Source organism: Syngnathoides biaculeatus, chromosome 14 (genome assembly GCF_019802595.1).
Source record: "Syngnathoides biaculeatus isolate LvHL_M chromosome 14, ASM1980259v1, whole genome shotgun sequence".
Lineage (NCBI taxonomy): Eukaryota > Metazoa > Chordata > Actinopteri > Syngnathiformes > Syngnathidae > Syngnathoides > Syngnathoides biaculeatus.
Window position 1 is genome coordinate 16,432,501 of NC_084653.1, and position 14,096 is coordinate 16,446,596.

The window sequence follows — 14,096 nt, forward strand, 5'->3', positions numbered from 1 at the left end:
ATACTGAAAAACAATTTCAAATGGGTCAATTTGACCCGTAATGTAGCACGGGAGTGTTGAGGGGCTGTGGAACACATCCAATATTTGGAACTTGGTAACAAAAGGCCTGAACTCCCACAAGACTGAAGAGAAAGTAGCAAGGTCAGTACATATTAGCGGATGTTACTTGGTCACAGATCCGTGCATGTGGCGCATGAAACTAACACATTGGGAAACAAATACTTTCCAATCAACGGTCAACATTAAAGTCAGCGCTGGTTATCAAAAGATAATGCTGATCATGCTAATCTTTTGACATTGACGTGATTTTGTGGTCACTTGGAAATGCGGAATATTCAGCCAGTCTAGCTGCCAAATCATAGGTGGAGAAATGCAGTACAGGGTGTGAAAGTCAATAAATATATTGCAAGATAATTTACACATTGTAGTTATTTATTTATTGCATGAACTGTCCCATTTGTGTATATACAGTTGCTGCATTTTGATATAGTTTGTATTATTTGATTTTATTTTTCGAAGGCATCTCTAAAACCAAGTAATTCTCATATGGTAGGTTTCATGATAACACAATTCTATAATAACTATCAATACAGGTTTTTAACAAAAAAATTTTGTTGCATTGCTCTATTTTTTTTTTTTTTTAATTTTCAAGACTGGCACATGATTTGCTGTACGCTGGATGAAATGACAAAGTTTCGCGTTGGTTACCTTGATGTCGAGGTCTTTAATATTTTTTATGCCACCTGAGTTTAAATCAGACTTGTAACGTTTGACACTGAATTACCAAGAACATTTCACGAGGTATTTAATTTCTTTACATTGAAATTACGACTGTTAAAAAAAAAAATCGTCTCATATGGCAGATATGCTTTTATATACGTATGCTAGCATTGAGTAAGGAATAATCATGCAAGCATTGCGCGATATTTGTTCCGGTTTGTTAGTCATTATGAAACCTAGCAGCCGGTGAAATAGCTGCAAAAAATCAAAGAAGAGAAAGTCAGGTGGCACAGACATTCAATTGGAGCCTCCTTTTCTTCCACGCATGTTGTATTGTGTCCATGCAGCACTTGACTTGAGCAGGTTGTCTTCCATCGTCACGTGGTCACGCGGAGAATCTTTTTTTTTCTTCCCAAACCCATCCAAAAAAAAAAAAAAAAAAAAAAAACATCGGCGTGTTCACCAGGGTGGGTCTATTAAGATTGGACCACGACCGCTCCATCCTTAAATTTCCGTTTTCCGCTGGATCGCCCTGCAACCTTCCCAGGTATGAAGCCAATGTTGTCTTTTTTTGTCTTTTCTTTTTTTGCAGTGAGTTCACACTGTAGTCTACATGTACTGTACTAATGCTGAGTCGCGTTTTCCCCCACTCTTTTATCCCCTAATGCAAGCACGTGTCGAATAGTGAAAAATAAAAGCGATGCTCTTTTTCTATTTGGAGAGCGGAGTGGGGCAGAATGAAAGATGCATTGTGGCATATTTGTTATTTGCGAGGTCCTTCTTGCAGATTGTTCTTTCTCCAGCTAGCTCACAATGAAGAAGCACATGAGTCGTTATTGTGCAAGCAAACAGCATCTCCCCAATAGCCGCCTATTGCGTTGGATGCAACGAATCATCGTTTTCATACATCTATCATATATAAATAAACATCCCCTGGTTAGTAGCGTAGATAAGCTCAGTTGTGCATAGCGGTGCAAGCTGAAGCTGTAGCTGGGGGTACCTGTAAGGTCACATATACTGTAGTAATGACTCGGCAGGAATGATGTTGGAGGAGTGAAGGGGTACACAGTGACAAGGGCTGCCATTGCGTGTATGACTTTTTTTTTAAACACTCTAACCCCAGCCATAACAAGGCAAAATTGATAATAAATGTGTCTATTCTTACTGCTACTTGAGAAGACAACATCACATAACACACGTAATGATAACTTCACTCCCACTCCATATCTGCCGTAGTACCAAAACTGACCTCTGGGAGGCAGCATTGTGCCACAGAGCATGAAAAAAAAAAACAATAGTACTGCCCAGCATGCATTATTGGTGTCAGAAATATATATACCATATACTCCATGATATATTAGTTAAGGCATTTTGCAGTAGTCTCCAAATGCTTATGCTGTGTCCAAAATCGTTCACTCATTCATTACTCCCCAATGTACCATGACATTTAGTAATGTACACAGTAAATTCATTCACAACAGCTTTCGGACATGACACGGCACTCTGATAAGGAAGTCACAACTGTCGCAAGATAACAAAGTAGGATGTTGCTGTCAATTAAGAAGAAAAAAAAAAGATTGCCAATGTATATTTTCCAAGCCGCTTATCCTCACAAGGGTTGTGGGATGGCTGGAGCCTATACCGGCAAACATTGGGCGAAAGGCGGGACTACGCCCTGGATTGGTCGGCAGTCAGTCATAGGTCACGTATCGACAACATCACTGAGCAGGAATCGATCCCACGCTGCCTGCACCAAAGTCAGCCGTATGTACCACCACAACATCAGCGGCTAAAAAGAAGATTGCTCCACATTTCTACAACCAGAGGATATTGTAAACAAACACGTGTCATGATTTAAACAACCTGCTAAAGTCCATAACCAGTCGGTATTTGGTAGAAACAAAATTTAACAACAAAACTATCCTCAAAAATGGTTTGTTCCACTAAATTCCTCCCACTTCTTCTTCACTCTTGAGTGGTTGACCCGCACAGAGTCATATGCTGCCTTTTAGTGATAGTAAGTACTATAAATAGTACTTGGCTTAAACTGAAAATGTGTAACACTTCACTTCTACCATTCCTCATTTTTTGCTGCATTTAATCGTAGGATACTGTTTATGCTGTTCGGTCCGAGTTAGACATTTTGTTTTTCTTACTAGGACATGTTTTATTTAGTAAGTGACAGCTCTGCTTTCATTTCATTGAATTGGAGTGAGGGAAGCTAGCTGTTATCTTTTGTCCATGTGCTATACATTATATGCAATGTTAAAGTAAATGTACTGTACTAATGACAAGCTAAGTGATTGGGTAACCTTTAATATAATAACTCCTATTACTCAACAAATGCAAACTGTTAATGTGTCTATACGGGTGTTGCTGTAAATGTCTTCCTCCAGGAACAAATCAGCTTGCATCATCATAGTTTTATAAATTCAGTCAATTTCTCTTTTGCTGTGGCTTGACATTTTAAAAAAGATTTATCAGTTTTGATAGTTTGGTCACAGAGACATTACCCACCCCCCAAAAAAAAAAAAAAAAAAAAAAAAAATCCTGCTTCTCCTCCAAAAAGGTGAGAACGTATCACAGTTTTTGGTACCTCCACTCAATTTTCATCCCGGAAAGCATTTTATCCCCATGTGCAATTTTATTGACTATTTTTTTGTAGGGCTTGGGAATGGGTTGTCATGCCATGGTGCATCGTGGAGGTATCCCATATATTTGATGATATTGACATTGTTTTCCAACTATCTCAAAAGCATTTTGCATACACGCAAAAGTCACTATATATGGTCCTACTCTCTGTGAAAAATATACTCAGCTGTGGTTTATTATTGTGAGATTTTTTTTTTTTTAATTTTTATTTTGAGCCCAAAGTTAGCAAAGGTTAGATTTTGGTGTTAAATATGGGGGCGGCTCAACACACATCTAGTATGAAAATATTCCAAATGAACATCAACATTCATAAATGCAGTGGTGCCCCTTTCCCATATGTATCCAGTTGCCATCTGAATCTTTTCAAGACCTCTGTGTTGTATGCAGTCAAGCGCTTTTAAATGTCCCACAAGGAGCAAAAGAATAAAAGAAGGATGAGCTCATAACAACTGAGTCTGATGCCTTTTCAGTGATTGCAAATCCAAACAAAGTGGGTCACCTGGGATGCCTCAGTTTTCTCTGTCCGCTGTCTTTAATACATTCTATGCTTCGTTTAACCTCCTGCTTTGTTTGCCTTGGGCACACACCAAATCCTGTCCTGTGCTATTTGCTACGCGATGTCCCTTCTCGATGTGGCTTCCCAGGGGACAAATACTGTAGATAAAATTCAACTCCTTTGGAGTGCTATTCCAAAGACCATTCTTTTCAACTGCATTTCTGATCTGGTCATCTAAATTCCAACTGCAACAAAGTTTATGAACAAAAAAAAACAATAATAATCAGAGGCTGAACGGCACCATTCATGATGTCAGGTGAAATCTCAGCATATCTAATATCCAATAATGTGACTGGAAAAAAATATATATACACTGTATATATGCACATTTTCATTTTTGACATTTATACTCTTATGAAGAGCCGTCTCATCCCAATGTGGTGTTGTGCCTCCTCTCCATTGTTTACAAGAAATCAAATCCCATTGTTTTTAATTTATATTACAAGAAGTATTTCAACCAATTTAAAATTTAAATGACATGTTAAATATTTTAATCAGGCTAATGTTAAATCGCATGTAAAACAAATAACACCTATATACGCTTCCTCTACTATGGATGTATAATCAATTCATTTCTTTTGTCTTTTTTCCTTTCGGCTTGTCCCATTAGGGGTCGCCACAGTGTATCATTTTAAATGAACGCATATTTGTTTGGCACAGTTTTACACTGGATGCCCTTCCTGACGCAACCCCTCTGCATCTCGCGGGGGAGAGAAGCTTACAGAACCTGGTATTCCCAGGTGGTCTCCCATCCAAGTACTAAGGGCCAAACCCGCTTAGCTTCCGAGATCTGCCGAGATCGGGCGTTCTCAGGGTAGCATGGCTGTAAGGACAATATTATCAATATTATAAAAAAAATATATATTAGCTTGTTTGAATCTAAATTAGCTTCTCCATGCTAAGCGTTAATAGTAACAACTGGTGTGAGCATAATTTATTGAGCGTGATTTTTATTTTTTTCCTGTTTTTGTGGCACCAGGAGGCCACGGCGTCCTTGGGATTTGTCTGTATTGCATGCAGACAACTTTGCTCTGATGCATCCGTATTATGCATATCCATTGATATTCCACACACTATGCATAGTGGGTGTATTCTAATTTGAGTTTCATTACTGTATACACCATTGTCAATAATATTAAACTTCCCACTAATTTATACAAATATTACTGTAGCATAATTAGACAACATTCATTATCTATCTATCTATCTATCTATCTATCTATCTATCTATCTATCTATCTATCTATCTATCTATCTATCTATCTATCTATCTATCTATCTATCTATCTATCTATCTATCTATATCTATCTATCTATCTATCTATCTATCTATCTATCTATCTATCTATCTATCTATCTATCTATCTATCTATCCATCCTTCCTGTGAAAATTCATCACGTCTCCCATTTTTCCTCAGGTGATGCCACCCCAAAGGCTTCCTTGCTGCCCGGCTGTGAAGGAGAAGGGCTGATCGCTGTCCTCCTCCCGGTTCCAGTTGCTCTCCAGTCCACCCAGCGCCCTCTTCCCCGTCCTTCAACTGCACCAATTCCAAACTGCGACGCTAACTGTCTTCATCCAGACCCTGAAACCTTTACTACAAACGATTATACCCCCTGGCTGAGGGCCAAACCCAATGGCTACAAGCGGTCATGCCCCTGAGATAGATGTTTCGATCAACCTGCATCAGGTAGGAGACATTTCCTGCATGTTATTTGAAAACTCTCTCAATGTCGTTGGTTAAAAAAAATGATAAAAAAGCATCTCTTAATATGAGTTGATTTTTTTTTTTTCCCTACATTTGATGGTTACGACGACCCGAGCAAGACAGATGCAATAAATGTGCTTTTCAGGCTTTTGGGTGGGTTGGTGTGTTTTCGACCCTCAAAAGTGTTTTCATCCACACTTTCAAAAGCTCAATTAAAAGTTTGAATACTCACTTGTGAACTAACAGCAGATGAATGTGAAAACAACTTCCTTGCTGTCACACAAGTGACTTCCCATCATTATGCACAGTGAAGCTCAAATCTTCAGCGGACGTGACAATAAGCGAATGGATTCTGGAACTGTAGATGATCACAAATTAAGAAATCAAGATCAACCTTGTCAAAATTCACTCTCACGTATTTGACCACATTCTGTGTGTTTGTGTGTGTGTGTGTGTGTGTGTGTGTGTAACATGAGTGAGATGTGTGCTGATTTACATCTCATGAATGGCTTTAACAGCTGAGAGTCATGAATGTTTTGGTTGCTAGAGTTGAGCCATCTGCCACTAAGATGGAGACAAATTGATCTAAAAAAAATGATAGACCATATTAAAAAGAAAAAGTGAACTGTTCTGTATGTTTTCTCAAGAGCAATATACAGTAGTACTAAAAACTGAATACAGAAGTGTCAGCTCTTCGGCTTCCTTGCTCTTTTGTCAATGTTTTCCTGAATAGTAAGTAACGAGCTTTGGCAAACTCGGATGGGACAAAGTTGAAGTTGCATCAAGAACATTAAAGGTCCACTGTCAGGAAATCCATGATTTTTAGTATGTTACTAATGAAAAAACAGCAGCCGGAATGGGCCCGTGGATTTTTTCATCACAAAACATGATTTTGGCTTACGTGGCTTTTGTATCTCCCGCCATGAAAATCCTCTTGAGGGATTTGTTTTCGAGAAGAAGCAGGAAGTCACATACAGGGCAGGAGCGCAGTCAACCGGACTCGTTTATTTCTATTAGTTTTACCTGCTGGAAGGTTGTTCGTTGTTCCTTCGTGTTAGCCAAAATGCCGGCTTGTTGTATCGCTGAATATTGCTCGAACACTCGGGAGGATGGATTTACCCTTCATAAGTTTCTAACAGATCCGGTTCATCGTGAAAAATGGATTGCACAGGTGCAAAGGACGAGAGCTTTGTGGGTTCCAAATGAAAGGTAGGTGTGTATACAGTGACAATACAACAATAGCTGGGGGGTGTAATCCGTAAATCAGGGGTGCTAAATGTGTCAATGTGCGCATTGGAAGGCTTCCATGCAGCAGCCGCTGAAGGACGGCCTCCCCATGCCTTGTGGATCGCCACCAGCCTTGTTGACAAAGCCGAGCCGGCCGCCGGCCTTGTTGGCCGGGGTGGCTCGTCGCGGTGCCGGTCGCGGGCGGTGTTGTTTTTACCACTGCCACGCGGAGGTGGATCGGGCTGGGAGGTGGTTTGGCCGTGATCCACAAATCAGCTAAATATGGCTAGAAATAATAGGGTAATATTACCCCGGTCACTTCACTCAGTTGTGAGATGTTCTCTTCTTCGAAAAAAACTTCTGTGTCAGGAGAGGCATGTCCGTCTCCCACAGTTGGGGCCGCAGCGTGTTTTCAATGGCGAATGTCTGGGGTGACCTCACGGGTAGGAGATGCAGCCAATATGTCGATTACTTGGATGTCAAATTACACTTCCCCAACTTTCCGCATGGATGACGCGCTCTTCGGTCATATTTATTTTTTTGTATAGACATTAAAGTGAATAATGTTATATGTATTTTTCATTACAATATCTATTTTAGAATGTTTATTGGGATGACACTTGGGCTTTAAAGGAGGAGACCCATGAATTCTATAATGCCTTTGCACGTTTGGCTGTTCAAAAATTCATCATTTTTTTTTCAGTACAACCAATCCTCAGTTATGTGCTGAAGTGCTCACTTATGATAGTTTTATGTGATACGTGCTAGTTGTTGTCAAGGAAGTACATTTACAGTACGTCAACTGAGAGGCCAATCGAGGGCAACAGGGTGCTGCCGGACCATTTACCAAGTGGACGTGGCAAAAAAAATATTTCAATATTTTAAAATACATTCCTTTTTTAGATGAAACAGTAGATTAAGACACCAGGAAAACACTTTCTAATCCCCTGCTCATTCCCCAAAAACAACTACAAGAAGATTGCAAATTTCAGTTGAGGTCCAAGATTACCATGGCAACCAATGACTTAGCAGGACGCTGCGACTAGACCAGCGGTTCTCAGCAATTTGTCTGCTGAGAAAAGTGAGGAAAATAGCAGGGAAAGGAAGATGGATGTCATTATGTTTTACAAAATACACTATTTGTGTGCAGATCTGTGCCTGTGGTCCATGCAGCAACACATTGCCTAAAATCCCCTCAGCACCAAGTCGCCAAGTACGTGCTTGTTATCAGATGTTCAAGCTGAGAATGTTGTTCATTCAAAATAGACTGAACATACGCCGGTTGTATCATTGGACATCAGTCGTGTACATGTACATAAACTTTTCACCACTAACAATTGTGTCCCACATTACTTGCAATACAACAACACATGACATTAGGTACACATCCCTTTTGTCAGTATTAGTCAGCAGCAGTTAAATATTTCAGTACACTTTGCAAAATCCCCCCTTTTTTTTTTACCCCCTAGATGAAATATTAATGTTGCAAAAATTAATAAATAAATCGTTGGCCTTTTCCACAGAGTGAAATGCAATTTAAGTGCGCGGAGAGCTGTGGAAGGCTTCAATTATGGTCCGTTTTAAAACAATTGCTCATTAATTGGGATTGAAGTGTTTGTGCATTTTCTTTTCAACATTCTAATATGTTGAAATTTGTAGAGCTAATATAATGGTAATAATAATGTACAACTATTGTATATGTTTGCTGCTGTAACCAGTAAATGTTGCCATTCTGGGATCAATACAATTTTTTTCTTCTTTTTCTTCATGTTTTTTTTTCTTCCTCTTCTTCTTCTTCTTCTTCTTCTTCCTCCTCCTCTTCCTCTTCCTCTGCCCCCTCCTCTTCCTCTTCTGGAACTTCTTCCTCCTCCTCTTCCTCTGCTGGAACCTTTTCTTCTTCTTCTTCTTCCTCTTCTTCTTCCTCCTTCTCCCCCTCCTCCTCCTCCTCTTCTTCCTCTTTTTCTTCCTCTTCTTTTCTCTCCTTCCTCCTCCTCCTCTTCCTCTTTCTCTTTCTTCCCCTTTCTCCTTCTTCCTCTTTCTCCTTATTCCTCTTCTTCTTCAACAAATTGAACCCATCCTGCTGTTTGTTTCTTTGGTACACCAGAAATATTCATGGGTCAATGTGACCTGTTGCATGTCAAACCACCCCAGGAAAAGAAAATAGTCAAAAGAAAGCAAATTCAAATACACTGCAACATCATGATGTATTGTAACTCTTTATCAGTATTGAGTGCAACCACACAAATTAGTCAATCTTTTTGTTCTTTGTGTGAATATTGGAAAAGAGTGGGTGAACTGGACAAACTCTTTGTAATATTGCATATCAATTTACAGTCCACACGATTTTAAACTTTTTTTTGTTTGTTAGACCTGTAAATTTGACCTGCATTATTACAGGTGGGTTAATAAAGTAAGCGATCCATTTTACTTTTTATGTAGCATTTCTCACAGAGAGAACTCACTAATGTTTTTGAAATATAGCATCACAAACATTTTATAGTTTATACAGGAAAGAAACCCAAATTAAAACTTTAAAGTAGCCTGAAACCTGCAAATCCGCCATTATTATCACCTGCCATAGGACAGAACTCTTTGCATGCCATAGACACTACATGGGTGCGTGCTAGTGTAGTGGTCCACAGAGCTGACTGAATTGTAGCCAGCACGGGATTTATTCCAGTTTAGTGATTGTTGAGAAATAAAATGGTAGATGGGGAGATTCTGCTTTTAGGCAGAGGTTGGTAGATTCAGCCGTAAATTAATAAACCTCGCTCAGTAAAGTGATTATTTGAGTTTGGCGATGTGGACAACAAGTGTAACTTGGTGGCTCTGTGATGAAGTGCTGCTTCCATGAGGGAAAATACAATCAATGCTGTTTTTGTCTTCACATTTTCTACTCACTGTTCTTTTTAGATACAGGTCTCAAAATGCAGTCCTTGTGGCTTCACGCCTGAATCTTATGGTAACAAAATCTGTACTTGCTTTTGGCTCAGCAACATGTTAGTTATGTTTATCTATATTGACCGTAACAGGTCCCTCGACCCAAAAACCCCTGGTAACAAGGCTTTTACATACCACCAGCCTTCATACTGTGTCTGGTTCTTAACGCTTCAGGCTTGAGCTGATCGGTAGCTCACATTTTTAAATGCATCCTGTCCCACCATCCCTCTGGTAATGAAAATCTAATAGTGCCAGCCCTAAGCAGAGAAATCCGAGAGCACAAATCATTTGGCAAAGGATTCACCCTGCCCTAACCTATCAGAAACCATGGATCTCGTGCCTCCGAGCGACTTGACCTATCAGAAGCACCAGATGTATCTGTACGTATGGACACGCCGCTCCCACTTGCCGTCACTGTCTCTGGGGGGCTGTTGGGAGTGCATTAGTCATTTTCTGCTTGCGTCTTTGTTGTAGTGACATCACGTCCTCATGTTCATAAAATATTTGTTGTGCTATGTTTTGAAATATGCTTTGATGTGTCTACTTTTAAAGCTGCACACAGGAAAGGGTGTTTCACTCTCGTAATTATAGTTCACGTGTACACTTATCTTTTTTAATTTTGGAACTCATCATCCTATGTCCACAAAAATAAATTGCACGATTCACAGACTTTGTGCCCCTTCTGCAACGCCCCACTATATCAGACGATGTCATGAAAGCCGTTTTAATAGCAGTTGCACAGTTGATCAAAGGAAGTACGTTGAAGTGACACATCTTCATTGAAAGATACGCTTTGTATCTCAAAGAGAAGCTTGGTTTAGCTTGGGTTGTTATGGAGAGTCTTCACTGCATGTGCATGTACAGGTAGGTGGGGTGCGCATTGGCAATTATCAGCATTTTTAACAGATGGCAATATTTGGTCACAGTTGATGTTTTAAGGTTTTTATATTAATATATGATGGCTCGATGAGCAAATGGTTAGCACATCTGCCTCACAGCTCTGAGGACCCGGGTTCAAAGCCGTCCTCGCCTGTGTGGAGTTCGCATGTTCTCCCCGTGCCTGCGTGGGTTGTCTTCGGGTACTCCGGTTTCCTCCCACGTCACACAAACATGCATGGTAGGTTAATTGTAGACTCAAAATTACCCATAGGTGTGAATGTTAGTGAGAACTTTTTTTTTTTAAATTTATATGTGCCCTGCTATTGGATAGTGATCAGTTCAGCGTGTACCCTGCTTCTCGCTCAGAGTCAGCTGGGATAGGCTCCAGCACACCCGCAACCCTAGTGAAGATATGCAATGTAGAAAATGAAAAAAGATGATGATGATGATGACATGTACAACGAATTACTTTGACCCAGGAGGGTTCATTATATTGCAACGCATATCCATTCGTTCACATTTATTCATTTTACACAATAGTTTTGGCTGTTCATTTCAAGAAAAAGATAACATTTATCCTGACAAAAAGGGTTCAGAAATAAATATAATGAAGGAAAAAAAAGTCAATGAATCATATTTGTATAAAAATAACTAGGCAAAAATGGGTCTGAGGAAGCCGGTCTTTTTTCAGTATGTGATAAAACAGTGACAATGACAAGAATACGGCTTTATGTTTTAATACAGTTTCCACAGTAGATGGTGCTGTTGCACTAAGTACAGTGGATGTGTCTCCCCCCCCCCCCCTAGGTGAGGGATGATGAGGGCAATGAGGAGGAATCACTTGCTGACCAGAAGGAAGAGGAGGCGGAGGAGGAGGAGGATTGGGACAAAGCACTGTCTGTCAAGTACTTTGCTGAAATCATCAGTGAATCTACATCTGTCAGTGGCGACAGGATGGGTCGAAACTACACAGAAAAAGATTTTGAGTGTAGGTGCAGATTACTGTGTATACACTGTGTTCCAAATTATGCAACTGCATTTGCAGCTATGGCTGATATATGTAGGAAGGGTGAAAAACTCGTGGTGCCCTCACTGTCTCCCCTGATTTCAACCCTATTGAGAAACTATGGAGTATCTTAAAATAGGAACTAAGAGAGAGAATGCACTATACCTGTAAATGGCCACCCTGGGACAAAATCACCAAAAAACATATATGCCTAATACTTTGGAACACAGTCTACTTGGATACACTGTAGCTGCCATTAACCATGTATCCAAAATTGTATGTATATAGCAATTTGAGTTTTCAACAAACCTTTTTGTCACGTCTTGCAATCCAGATCACAGGCACACAGTTCATCATATCCACCACCCACTCTCCACCCACTTGCCCGTACCCCAGCGCTCACGCAAGAGGGTGCACGGCAAGGAGCGCAGGCGCAAAAAGAAACGGAAGAAAAGAAAGACGTCCCTGCCGCCCTCGGAAGTTACGCCCACCATTCACGAAGTGGATGAGGAGGACGCCGAGTCAGAAATAGAGACTCAGGAGGCGGCTGCCGTGGCTGCCGAGTTACCGCCCGGCGTTGAAGCACAGGTAATATAGGATTTGAAAAGCCACGAGAATACAATTTGTTTTGTTTAACTTTATACAAGAAATTAGTGCTCAAAGGCCACATTTGATCTTTAAATTGGACAGATTGAACAGACCATTTTTTGATGAGATCAGAAATTCAAATGTCAGTGTAAACCATGTAACTTATTTTAATAACAGAGTAATGTTCATTCTTAAATGTACATGACTAATTCTATGAAATTAACCTTTTTAATGGCTGGCACAGTGGCCTCACAGTTCTGAGGTCCCGGGTTCAATCCCGGACCCGCCTCTGTGGAGTTTGCACGTTCCTCCCCGTGCCTGCGTGGGTTTCCTCCGGGCACTCCCGTTTCCTCCCACATCCCAAAAACATGCAACATTAATTCGACACTCTAAATTTCCCGTAGGTGTGATTGTGAGTGTGGCTGTTTGTCTTTATGTGTCCTGCGATTGGCTGGCAACCAGTTCAGGGTGTACCCTGCCTCCGGCCCGTTGACAGCTGGGATAGGCTCCAGCACTCCCCGCGACCCTTGTGAGGAGAAGCGGCTAAGAAAATGGATGGATGCATAACCTCTTTAAGTACCTCACGTTTTTAAATGTACACTCGTGCCTTGAGATATGAATTTATTTAATTCTGAGACCATGCTTGCTTTGCAAAACAATTGCCTTTGAAATATTTCTTTCCCCTTTAAAATGAATTAAAATGAAATGAATCCATTCCACGTCCTCCCAAAACACACACAAAAAATATTTGGTTAAAAAAGAAAAATGGAGTTCACAGTATTGTACTATCACACAGGAATATAATTTACTCCCCACACAACTGGCAAACATAGAACATGTGAGCACAAAAATGTATATTATATATTTAAGTCCTACACAGTGCTATCTCACTCATGACCCCTCTGAGGTCAAGCGCTCCTCAAAATGGATGCATGTTGTTTTTTCTTGCGACAAAGTTCATGGGTCAGTCTGACCTGCTGTTTGATCATCACAAAAATATAACAAAATAGAGCTTTTTTTTGTAATACGTGTCGACAAAATTCAACCATATTTTTTGTAACTATAGATTTCTAGATTTTGTATATTGTTCCATTTGATGTGTGCATTCTGACGAGCATGAGGATGGTTTGAAACAAGAAAGCTGCTCTTCTGAAATTCACGGGTCGATGTGACTCATTTTACGCTTAATCATGAATATCATATAATAACACAATGCAATATAGATTTTAAAAGAAAAAAAAATAAGGCCCAAAAGAATAGAATCATAGTATTGTATTATTTCCCCCCTAATTTTACAAAGAAATTTTACCTATAACATAAAAGCAACATTACATTCTCACCATCATGTGGGTGCATTCGAACACGAAGAGCCCATTTATTGATCACAATGACATTTTTTTGGGACTGGCTTTGATGTTGTCTGTCCTCTATTGCATCCCTCTCATCTCGATCCTCTCCTTGCTCTCAGTTTAGTTTGGAGAGTCAAGAGCACTTGGAGGAAGCCTTTTCAATCGCCACAGTCCACACAGAAAATGAGGAGCATCACCGGCCCCCAAAATTCACGCTCACGCTCAAGGGAGACCTTCAGAGTGGAGGATACGCTGTCATTGAGCAGCATGAGGAGAAGGAAAAGGAGTCGGTGTCTAGCAACAGGTATGCTCTTGTGTTATGGTGCTTGGCGAGCATTGTAGGCTGGCTTGTTAATAATAATGGTAGAGCACTAAACCCCCTGCTGCTTTTTTTAAAATGTCAAAATCGCAAAAGGGGTGTCATTTTTTCCCCCCACATATTTTATATACAGTTGAGTGGGTAAACCTAATCT

General features: G+C 40.2%; 1 protein-coding gene and 1 pseudogene across 2 annotated transcripts in view; one reads left to right on the forward strand and one right to left on the reverse strand.

Annotated features, from left to right (window-relative positions):
- The window catches only part of slc4a3 (solute carrier family 4 member 3), an 82,699-nt gene that overhangs the window by 32,181 nt on the left and 36,422 nt on the right, over nt 1-14,096 (forward strand). Inside the window, exons 1-5 of one of the 2 annotated variants that reach the window (XM_061842679.1) lie at nt 1,074-1,267; nt 5,347-5,616; nt 11,488-11,668; nt 12,021-12,274; nt 13,743-13,927. In XM_061842679.1, coding sequence (XP_061698663.1) covers nt 5,563-5,616; nt 11,488-11,668; nt 12,021-12,274; nt 13,743-13,927 — 674 coding nt within the window. In that variant the 5' untranslated portion in view covers nt 1,074-1,267; nt 5,347-5,562. Of the gene's footprint in view, nt 1-1,073; nt 1,268-5,346; nt 5,617-11,487; nt 11,669-12,020; nt 12,275-13,742; nt 13,928-14,096 lie in introns of those variants that run through there. The other variant, XM_061842678.1, reaches the window with a different exon arrangement.
- On the reverse strand, nt 4,644-4,759 carry LOC133512796 (5S ribosomal RNA; annotated as a pseudogene).